The sequence below is a fragment of the Bactrocera neohumeralis genome, chromosome 2 (genome assembly GCF_024586455.1).
Source record: "Bactrocera neohumeralis isolate Rockhampton chromosome 2, APGP_CSIRO_Bneo_wtdbg2-racon-allhic-juicebox.fasta_v2, whole genome shotgun sequence".
NCBI lineage: Eukaryota > Metazoa > Arthropoda > Insecta > Diptera > Tephritidae > Bactrocera > Bactrocera neohumeralis.
This window is the reverse complement of record NC_065919.1, coordinates 57,112,244-57,124,586: the sequence shown is the minus strand read 5'-3', so window position 1 is coordinate 57,124,586 and position 12,343 is coordinate 57,112,244. Positions and strand designations below refer to the sequence as shown.

At 35.0% G+C, this 12,343-nt stretch overlaps 1 protein-coding gene across 5 annotated transcripts in view; it reads right to left on the bottom strand.

The window, feature by feature from the left end:
* The window catches only part of LOC126751769 (aminopeptidase N), a 161,200-nt gene that overhangs the window by 15,801 nt on the left and 133,056 nt on the right, over window positions 1-12,343 (bottom strand). For 4 of the 5 annotated variants that reach the window (XM_050462286.1, XM_050462288.1, XM_050462289.1 and 1 more), the window contains 2 exons: window positions 2,903-3,074; window positions 1,121-1,399 (listed from right to left, as the gene is read on the bottom strand). In XM_050462286.1, the coding sequence (XP_050318243.1) occupies window positions 1,121-1,399; window positions 2,903-3,074 (451 nt within the window). Of the gene's footprint in view, window positions 1-1,120; window positions 1,400-2,902; window positions 3,075-11,456; window positions 11,748-12,343 lie in introns of those variants that run through there. The other variant, XM_050462285.1, reaches the window with a different exon arrangement.

Genomic DNA, 12,343 nt, shown 5'->3' with positions numbered 1-12,343 from the left:
AGCTGCAACAAACTTAAGTGTCATGCAACTGGCGGGCTTTCATCTATGTGAATTGCATTGAACTGTGATATATTCTTAGATTGGACATCATTAATACAATCAACAAGAACATAATGACTGGAGACGTGGATTTTGGAATATGACGATAAAACTGTCAACAAACCAGCTGGTGGTGCTTCAAAAATAAACCGAAACCGAAATAAGACATCAGAGTCGGTAAAAATTCAAGGTAAAGATCATTGTTTTCTTTGATTACCGTGATGAATTCACCATGAATTAGCTCCATTATACGGGCAATAAGGAATACTCCTCCGACGTTTTGAGTATTCTACGTCGCTATTCGTCGTAAACGGCCAGATTCTTGGGCAGAAAGTTCATACATTTTTCACCACTATAATGTAGATATAATATTCTAACATGAATGGTGACTGTCTCCGCTTCAGAGAATGTGCCATAAATTCATTGAAGCCATTCACCGAAGACCGTAAAGGGCGAGGGTTATACCAAGTGTATGGAAAATTTTATTGAGCGTTGACATATAGTACATATTTTGAAAATGTTTTTTCTTCAGTCCGTGTCAAATTTGATGGCATAAGCGAAATATTTCATAGTACGATGGTTACGTTCATGTTGGTACACGCTTCAGCTGTGATGGTTTTTTTTTGTAGAAGGATACTATTAATCTCACAGGCGATGGGGAAAAGGACAGTAAAGCTCCGTTGCATTGAAGTGACCCACTAAATAAAGGCTAATATGGATTTTTAACCTTAAAAAAATATACATATATTAAAGATCACAATTCTTTTATTTTATCACACGTGATTCACTTAGTTCATTGTTGTTTTTTTGGAATTTTTCGCTAATAATTTCAAAAAGTTTGCACAACAGCCAGCTAAGCAAACAAACTCCGTTATCTGGAATATTGCTGTATGTTTACCATTTATTACTGCTTACAAATAATGAACTCATGTTAAAAGTATGGAATTTTAAAGATAAATAAAATGAATTTGAATTGTGTTGACAAGCTTTAGAGCAACGCACTCAAAATATATTTGGTCTATATAATTAATAAATAAAATTAATAATAATAAAATTTTAACAACATGACTCATGTACTTACTTGTAATGCAGCGGTCTCCAACCGTCGTGCAGCTGCAATTTCCTATCGGCTGCTTTGCTCTTGTCTGCACCGAGGATGTCATGCTCTGGCGGTAAGCTGATGTCACCGATTGGCGCGATTGGTGGTGTGGTACCATATTTCGATATGGGACTGGCGGTATGTGGTGCCGTGCCAAGTATGCTAGCCGTCGCCACTGGAGTGCTGTTATATTGTGGGCCAATCGAATTGGAGGACAGAGCCAAGGGCGGTGAGTTCTTATTTGAGTTGCCATTGAAGCAGCTGGAAAGAGAGAAACTCTTTTAATATAGTGAAAGTTGCTTTTGTTTAAGGAGTGATATTGAAATGAAAACGGTCAAGAGAGTTTGTAATATAGACTTAACACAGATTGCTCTTAATTCGGGTCATGGAATGAAGATAAACTTGCGCTGGAACAACCATTATTATGTTTTTTATCCGTTGTGACAACCACAAAAAGGTGTTATTGCAAAATACATTTACTTTATAACTAATCTAGTTACAAAATTTATATAAGAAGTTAAACTGGAGAAGAGTGTTTTGAAATTCTCAAAAATAATTGTCTTCAGTCAAAATACTTCCCACTTCTATAAACGTAACTTCTTTGAGAATAACGCTTGAAATCTATTTTCGATAAGAAGGGAATTACAATATGATCTGGTCCAAAAATTGGACATATTGAAGTTAGAAAAGAATTTTTCTCTGCTTTGCGAGCTGCAAGAGTATAAAATGTTCGGTTAAACCTGAACTTATTAGTTTACAATAATGCTTTTCTTCAAATACATATATATATATAAGTATATATATATATTCAAACAGATCCCACACTTTCAATTGTTCCAAATTGCAAGAGCCGTCTTACATAAATGTATTTACAAAGCCTTGGCATCACATTTTGTTTAACTTCTTTGCGTTTATTAAGGAGGCGCTCCTTCAATACAAAGTCAATATTTCATTATCCTGTCAATTAAGTAACAGTAATTACCCTTTTCCACCTATACACTTTCTCCTCTTGTTTTCTAAATGGCTACTGATATTTGCTCAAACTACACGCCTCATTTTTGTCAACGGAAACAAATTTTTTCGCTACCTTGGATGTACAATGAAAATAGATCTAAAATGTGGGTCACTTGACTGAATTCACTTTTGCATACGTAAACTCACAACCAACCCCTCAACCAACAACAAAAGCTAAGACGTATGCAAAATGAAAGCCAAAACTACCGCCCACAAACAACCAACCTTTCGAAGAAAGTGACTAACCTTAAATGTCATAAATTGTCCAATCGAGGTTATAGCTTAATTAAATAGAAATGGCGTAAAAAAAGGAAGCAGAAATATGCGCTAAAACGTTTTAGTTAACTGTATAATATGTAAAAGAAAAGAACACACCCTAGAAATGCTCTTTGATTTGGACTCCAGTGCAAAATAGTTGATGATGTAAATTTTCATTTCTCACACTTTCCCCGAATGATATCAATACCTTTCTCTAGGTATATATACTATATTATACAAGTATATATATGTATGTATGGTAGTGTCATAAATGGGTGTTGCAACAGTGATTGTTGCGGTCACGTGTTATGAAATTGTAATATCGCGAACTACAAGTAGTTCAACGTTCGCACGAATCGCGTGCGGTTCGAATATTGTCGATTGACTTTGTAATTGATATGCAGCAAATCGTAATGAAACAACAAAAACAGCGCCACATTTGAATGCGTTGCAGAGTGGTGTGTATTGATTGATATTGCGTTTGATACTCACCTGGGTGTTGTCACGGAGTTGGCTGTCAAGAAATATGTGATGAGTATGGTGAAGATGAGCGCCACAACCGTTACTATCGCGGTGAAGAATACGCATGTTCTGGTCACGTAAATGCCCGACGGTGGACCGTTGAATACATATTTTTGTCCATTTTTTGTTTTCAGTTGGCCACCTAAAATAAAAATTAAATGGAACATTAGAATATTTATAAATATAGAAAAGGTAATATAAGAGTTATGAGGTTTATATTGTTAAAAATACAGACAAAGACGATAATTGGTTGAAAAAATACAATTTTTTAATAAAAATATATATTATAACTTAAAACATACTTATGTGACTGAAAAGCATTATTAAAGGTTACCTGTTAAAGGAGTGAGCAAGATTTTCAAAAAAATTTCTTTCAAAAATATTTCTGAAATAGAGAGCTAACATTTTTGAATATTTAATTTATTTAGGTAAATAATATTGTTTTTACTTTTGTTAAAATCGCAAAATGAAATTTTCTTCGGAAAAATTTTTTTGAATTAAATTTTTTTTTTCAAATTTTTATTCTTATGAAGGTTGTTACGATTTTCGTGTACAGTTTTCAAACATTTTTTTTTTGTAATTTTGTTACGATTAATTTAGAAAAATACCTTGTTTCAATGGCATATTGGTACTAACGTTATGTGGCATCATAGAATTTTAACGTGGCCCCGTTAGTTTTAGTAAAAACTATTAAAATACATAAATATTGCTTTTAGAACAAATTATGTTGTTGTTGTGTTACATAGAATTGATATATAATATTAAGATACGGGGTCTACAAATAAGAACAAGATGTTAAAATGAAGTCAAAGACTCAAGTTTTGGTCAAAATCGCGGTGCAGTATTTCGATTATAGTGCGCTGAATGTTGCCTTCGAGTAACTCGAGCATTTCTGCTTGATTGGCGTACCTGTAAACTTTTGATTCACCATATCCCCAGAGAAGGCAATCTAGAAGCATTAAGTCGCACGATTGGGCATTTCTCAAAAATAAGGGTCGCCAAACTTTGAACGCAATGTGTCCATGTCTAGACATGAAGGATGAGACAGCGAGCCCTCTTTTTTGGAGGGTCTCTTCCTTCGTCCGTGTCAATTTCAACGACTTCCGGGAAATAAGTCGGTATTACAACAACGTGTTGTAACACTTGCTATTGATGATGACGGCACTTCTTGCCTAAATTCGAAAGAAATAAGGCTCGATAATTCCGCCATACCACAATCCGCGACGAAAGGTCAATTTTTGGGGATGTAATTGTGTTATCTGAAACATACAAGGACTTGACTCATCCCAACAGTGACAATTTTATTCGTTGACGAAGTCATTAAGCCAGAAATGGAGCTCATTTGAGAAGACTGTGTTTTTTGCGCAAAGAGCTCTTATACTAGTAGCCACAGAGTAGCTGTAAAATTTACGAGACCCAAATTGGTAGACGCTTTGTTTTATTATAAGGAAGAATCCCACACAATATAATGGTTTTGAACACTATTAAGTCTTAATGTTTCAATGGGATTGTGGTTCTAACGTTTTATGATTTTCTTAGCATCGAAACATGTGACGAAATTCAGATAAAAGTATATGATTAAAAAAAACATTTGACGGCCTAAGTTCTAAAAAATGGGTTCAAATTCGCTTTGATGGGATTTCCACAATGAAAACCCTTAATCGATTTTACATTTTCAAACAAAGATTTATGGTTTTGTTTCAAGATTTTATGAATAAATACACTGCTTTTGAAGCCCCTTGATGGAATTCTAACAGAATTTTTTTGCGTCAATGAACATGAGTCACTGTTAGATATTTTTTCGACTCATGAGCGATCCATCGCTAACAAAACTTTTTAGGTCAGTTTTGATATACATATGCAAATGATGTCGTAATATCTATGTACAAGGATCATCGTATAAAATCGTCTAAGATCGCCGAAGTCCATACAGACACTTCTTCATTTATTTACATTTATATACACGGCTGATTGCAGATTGTTTTTTTTTGTAATTTCTCGCACAGTCTAACCACCATACGAGTACAAACTAATCGGAAACTATTAAGTTTCACTTGGTAACTACTCTATGAACCGTAAATTATGCAATATTCCTATGTCACATTTAATTGCTGCTCAATCACGTTCAATTAAAAAGCTCACAAATAAATATAACTTCTATGTTGGCTGTCGATAAGGAGAGAATTGAAGGCGTTAATAACGCAAATTAGTACGAAATTATTCGCACTCACCCGCAAAACCACATGTCACTCAGCATTGCCAGCAATTTAGCTAATTGCAGGAGGCATAAATGCCCACTGGTGTGCCGCCAGCCGAGGCAATATGCGTAATACTTGACGCCGGCTGCGTGCTGCGTTGACTTTTCGGCCAGCAGCCATTTTAGTAATAGAAACCCGACCATTTTCCCATTTATTGTGCCACGATCTCGTTGAGACCACTTAAATTGAATGCAGGAATGTGAAAGAGTGTGTCAAATACTCGCATTTAATGGTCACATGTGGTGAGTGGGTCTGAATTGTTTAAATAGAATTTGTGGTTGAACGTTGACACCGCATTCAATGATCGCAAGAGAGTGCTCTCAATTTGTTTAGAAAGTTTTGAATGAAAATAGTTTGGTTGGCGGAAACATAAAATTGATTAACCATTGTACGAAGTAAATAGAACCATTACTTAATGGGGCAACAAAAGTGTTAAAGTGGTTCGTAAAGGTTTACTATGCATTCAGAGCAATCGAGATTCTTTAAATTTAACGACTTCAACACACATTGATTAACATACATATGTATGTATAATCGTTCGGACTGATTGTTTCCTGATTTTATTGGTTTTAATATATGGTTTTGCACCAAAGACTTCTTTGTGGCGATTTCACACAGATCTCCACTTTTGTGAGAACGTGACCAGAATTTGAATTCATAGGCATTGAGTCACAACACTTTTATGATCGCTCATCTAAATTTCACGCCACACACCTTACACTCTGCGCCGAAGTGTGGCTTGTCGAGTCAATAAAAATTCCAAGTAAATTCTAAGTATGGCGAAGCTCTGTTTGCTATTTATTTTTCTTTTTTTACTTAAAATAAGTTGAAAATGTGATTTTGTGATAATGTATGTGTGCAATTTAAGTGTTAACTGATTTGCATTGGCTTCGAAATTGGGTTAATGTATGCAAGACACAGCGAATTGAATGGTACTGCCAACAGCCGCTTCTAAATAAGGAAATAGATAATGCGAAAAAGTGAAGAAATCGGTACGCAGGTGACTCATTTTCCAGGTATTTTACTTATTTCGGTAGTATACGAGTATTTAAAAGTAATAAGATGTATACCTTAAAATGGTTATATAAAGTTTGTCACCCTGTTTCTAACATTCAAAGGGAATCGTCAGAGACCCTTTAATATACTATATACTTGTATGTATATATAAATTATCAGAGTGGCGGGTTAAGTTCGATGTCCGTCTGTCTATCGGTATATAAATTTTTGCGATATCGATCTGAAAATTTGCACTCGTCCTTTTCTCTCCAAGAAGCTGCTCATTTATCTTAGACAATCTCCGAAGAAATGATTTAAATCGGATTGCTATAGCATAAATTAGGCATGGGTTATTGTCCAAGGCAACGGTGCAATCTCCAGAGAAATTTTTCGAATTTAATCTCTATAACATGCTCATGACATACCAGCTGACCGATCAAAGTTCTTGTAAGCGAATTTTTAGCTTCGGTGCAACCGAAATCGACGTATTTTCTTATTTCTATATATAGCATACATTAGATAATTAATTTTCACAGTTTTACAATCACTGTTTCATTATTTATTCTTAACATTACTTTTTTTTTACTATTTTATTCATATTCTAAAACTTTTTTCTATTATATGGATCCATTATTTATGTTTGTGGTTTCTTGAATCATGTAGATTAAAATGGATGTCTGATTCGGCTTTCGGACCGTAACCTGAGACGGGTTCCGCCAGTTGGTCTATGGGTCAACACGTAAGCAAAAGAATTGTCTATGTTGGGGTAAATGGATACATATGTACATATGTATATCGCCTAAATACTCGATAGAGCCTCGTTAGCGGTAACAGAAAGCACCAAGCCTTTACGGGCAATGGATTAGGTTATCATTTGGAAAGGGGTGGTAATGTATTAAGTTTACAGTTTTTTAAAGAAGATGTTCACTTTGCTCTCCTATTAGATCTCCTAGTAACTACATAGCAAGAGCAAAACATATATTCTGAATAAACAAATATTTATTGCAATCATGTCGTGTCATGTCCTCATCTCTGTTATCTTCATCTCGTTATCTTGGTAATACTTCACCAATCGTTGGCCGAATATTATCTCCAAACAAGCACTATGGATATCCATTGTAAATCGGAATTTTAAAGCGCAAGTGGGCGTAGTGTGATAGGAATTCACCTGGACAGAGGCGCGTTGGTAGACTTGCTCACTACTGAAGAAAGCAGTTGGACTCTGAACTTAGATTTAGTGAGAGATTGAGTACAGATTTTAACTTAAATCAGACATATTGACATCGAATTATATAGTATGTACAAATAAATTGTTAATATTTTGACTTTTTTTATATGGCAATATCGAAAAACAATTCCTTTATATAATATTGAAATAGTTTAGGGATTCGGGGGTGATTCTTCCGGAGTTCTCGAAGGTGCCCGTATTTTCTAGCATGTGGAAACGATGTTATCATCAGGAAGAAACGTCATACAAGAAGAGGTTTAGGAGAATGCAGTAAAGAAGTTAATGAATTAAAAAATTTCTTCTACGTCATACTTGACTCAGTGGAATGAAGAAAAGATTCGTCGCAGTGAGAGACATAAACTTATCGATCTCATTTCTATGGCAGATCGATGATATGAAAGAATATGAACGCGGCTGCAAAAAAGCATTTTGTTGGTGTATCTGATAAGTTGTACAAGGAAGCTTTAATCTCAGTGTTGAAACCTAAGCAGACTTTTCCCAGACATTCGTTTAGTGCTTTATCAAAAATTTGCATCGATCTTACTCGTCACACTGTGCCTAGCTAAGAAGCTGGAGATCTCGTCAAAGCTCGAAAAGTTTATTTTTCCAAATATTTGAAGGTTGGGGAGTTTAAATTGCATGCTCAAAAACTATGCATGACGCTACGTCTTATTTGATTTAAACTTCAAAAGTGTTGAAGTAGTAAGTCAGAAGATAATTAATAAAATTTTTAAAATATTAAAAAAAATCCTTTTCTTAGGGGGCCCTCACCTTTTTATCCCTGCGGCCGGTTTTTTTCTCTGCGGCCCTGTTCATATATGTGCATAGTAAAATATGTATAGTATAGTCAGTCATATTCAATTAACTCTCACATCAATGCTAACAAATCGAAGCTTTCCCTTGTGACCGCTTAGTCAAAGACTAATTTTAAATTTAATGCAGCCAATTTTTAAATCATGGCAACAGTGGACGCACCCAATAGCTATTTGCTCTTGTATACATTAGGCTAAGTGCACAGTGAAGCATAGGTAACTAGGATATAAACAATAACTTGGGCGTACTCAAAAAAATATGTTTTAGGCCTAACGATTTTAGAGAAACTTTAGGAAAAATACGTTAAAGGATTTTCTGAGACTTTCATAGGCTTTAGGACGTCAGAAAAAATCTTATATAATAAAAAGCTATAGCATGAGTTCTGTCAGCAGATCTATTCGCCTCGCACTCCGTTTCACTATGCACTTAGCCTTACTCACCTTGTCGCTACATACATTTCTGGTGTGCTGTGCTTTGTAGGTACGCGTATATTGGACAAGTCTTTTATGCTGTCTGCCTGCTGCTGAGGATAAAATGCGCTTTGATCTCTTGCAATTGCATTTACCTTCAGCAGCGGATAATAGAAACCACAACCGCAGCACAGTTTTCCAAAGAAATGTTGCAGACAGCGCATTTTGTGGGGCAGAATGTGTGTGGCTTGTGCATGACACAAACTACCGTTAAACGCTAAATGTAAATGGTAGAGATCCCGTGCGCTGATGCACTGCCAGCTGCACGTGTGCTTTCAACAAATCAAAATGCCACAAAGCAAACAAGCGAAAAGAACACGCATTTGATTGAATTCCTCTCTAACAAAAATGCTTTATTTCCATCAGTAGCTGGCCACTTTTTATTATTATTCAGTAGCGCGGCGTTTGGTGTTGTTGCTTACAGTAGAAATGAAAAATTATCAAAAATATTTGTGGTTAATGCATTAATAAGGCATTTTTGGGTAGCGTCTAAATGTTGTTTTAAGTTCATTTTGTATGCGCGTGTGTGTTTATTTTCCAGCTTTAAATGCGGCAAAATATAAACTAATAAATGAACACGGGCAGAACTAGGTGTTGAGATCTCTTCTACATTTAATTAATATAGTTTTGTTTTTGGGCGTGAATATACTAATTTCCAGAGGAAATAAGAACTTTGAAATGCGGACTGAAAACGAAAGTTTAAAAGCTTTTTGATTTATGTCTCCCATCAGCTTTTAAATGTACAATTTTGAAAGCTATAGCATAACGGGTGATCCAAGTAGACGTACTTTGCAATAGCCTTCCTTTGACAAATCTCGCGTGACTCGTGAAAAGCTGTCATGATATTCAGTATTGTTTGACATTTCATCATGGAAACACTTATGACTGAACGACGTTTACAACTTTATTCTGTAAAGAATGTGATTCCCGTGCTTCGCTTTACTAATGGTCAACATAATCGGCATATTGAGCGTACTATTCGAAACACCATCGAACACCTTAAGACCCACCATTCATTATTGGATAATATTCGACCAAATAGACCACGTCCAGCACGCAGTGAAGAAAATATAGCAGCCGTTACTGAGAGTGTACACGAAGGCTGTGGAGAGTCGATTCGGCTCCGTTGGCCTGACGTATGGAACGACTTGGTGCATTTTACGTAGAGATCTTAAATTGAAAGCGACCACACTATAGCTTGTGCAAGAATTGGAGCCGCTCGACATTCCCAAGTGACATCTCTTTCCTCAATGGGCTCTTGAAAAGAAGATCCGACGTTTTCGAGTTTAATTTTGTTCAGCGATCAGGTTCATTTCTGCCTCAATGGGTATGTAAACAAGCAAATTGGCACGAAGCTCAACATGAAGAGATTCAAGAGCTGTCATTTAATCCAGAAGAAACGACGGTTTGGTGTGAGCAGATAGTTTCACGTTTTGTCCCGTTTGACTGGCCACCAAGATCGTGTAATATTTAGCACATCGTTAGACTTTTTTTTTGGAGGATTTTTTTTTGGGATATGCAAAGTCCAAATGACAATGCCGCTTCGATTCAGGCCAGCATTACGCGTGCCATTTGCCAGTTACCAGCCGAAATGCTCGAATGGGTCATAGAAAATTGGACTCAACGGATGGGCCATCTGAGACGCAGTCACGGCAAAAATTGAATGATAGGGTTTTTTAAAATTCCTTTTTTTGTTCTTTAAAAAAAAGTAGGGATCCTCAAAATCGATCACACTTTATAATATTAGTTTGTTACAAATGTTATTCTGTAATAAGATTATGTTCGGATAATAACTTCAATCCCTGTAAACATTTGTTCCCTCTGAATTTTCATCTTTGACTTCCTCATCCAACTTCAAGTCTGAACTCGTTGGTTCTTGTATAATAATTTTAAAAACAAAATTGATTCCATTAATGTACAGATAGAATAGACACAATTCCAGCATAAAAAGTGAGAGTTGCGCTTCATGTTTTGATCTAACACCCGATATGTAAAGTTAATCAACATAAAGTGGGCATATTTTAACTCAGTCAGCTTTACTTAAGAGAGAACAAGTTCATTCCACTTTTTTATACTTTCCGTATATGACAATTTAAGTCAATTTCCGGAATTACTTTAAATAAATAGCTGCTGAGCTTAATTGGTGTTAGTCTGCCTCCCGCCTTGCTAAGAAGAATCTGATATTTAACTTGGATTATAATGTCCAAGTGCTCCCAAGATTTCGCTTAATGATTTTGGAGCATGGAAAAAGCTCTCTTCATATTTTTTTGTGATTTGGTGGGATATTGAATTTATTTTCATTGTATTAGAAGGAAATTATTAAATATTATTCATTTTATCAAGAGAATCAGAGAAACAATTTTTATGTTCAATAAAAGATGATATAAATTCTGGGGAATAATGAAGTGAGATTGATATTGGATGAAATTCATAAGATATAATAAAAAAGTGAAATTGATAAAGTTGTGTTTTAATCGAAATGTCACCGTTCTATATTGATATTTGATCATATATTTCCGTAACTATTATATTGGAAACACCTTTTCGGTTTTTATTCAAGGAGGTCTTCGAGAGAAAGGTCAAATCATTTAGATTTTTTCTTAAACAAAACAAAAAAATATCTTAATAGTCAAGTTTTATAATTAAAACATGAAAAATATTTTTTTTAAATATCTGATTATAAAAAAAATAGCTTAATTACTAATCTTTTTAAAATTATTTCTCCAATTTACTTTTTGCCAATCACTACCATAACATACCCGAAAATTTCTCCTTCGTTACGAATTCGATATGGAAATGTTCTTTTATATTTTTCACGCGATTGTAATCGAAATTTCGCACTTTTCGAACGAGATCCTGCCAAGTCGTAACAATGCGATTCGTACGAAATGAATTTGGTGATGCCAATGAGGGTGATGAATTTTTCATTGTTGCTTGTTGTTGCTCTTGCAAATTGGTTGGTGACAATTGTGTTGTTGTGTTTAATGGTGTTTGTTTAGCCGAGAATGGATTTTGAAATTTTGCCGAATGAGTATTGGAATTAATGATAGCTGAAAATAGTATGAAGATGAAGAAACAAATGTGTGAGGAATAAGTTTTTGTGAATGAATTTGTATGAGAGTTGCCAAAAAGGTTAGTAGCACACAAAAATTTTCATTGACAAAAATGTGATGTTAGTATGTATTGCATAATGTGCGTTGCAATGGAAAGGAGTAAGTGGGGTAGGGAATTAGTGTTTAATTATTTTTTAACTTTTAACAATAAGTTGGTGAAATATAGGAAAGTAAAGTGCGAGCAAAAGTATGAGGTAAAAACGAGAAAATAAATAAAATTAAATAATAATCTTTAACGATATTTCTGTGGAAATTTTTCACATCGGATCTTCTTCTTATTTTTACGGGGTTATAGCCGAAACAGACTCTCGTCCGAGGCTGTTTGGTTCTTTTCAATGGTGGTGTATTTTTACGTGGCGGGTAACAAGTAACAGTGATGTTTCGCCTTCTCACTTTAGCTCACCTCCAAATGGATGTTTTTTGGCTACCCAGAGGGTACTTGGTCTAAGACCGGAAATCATGAGCCATGTCTAAATCTAAAATAATTTCTCAGTTTTGTTTTAAAATTTTTTTAAGCAAAAAATCTACATTAA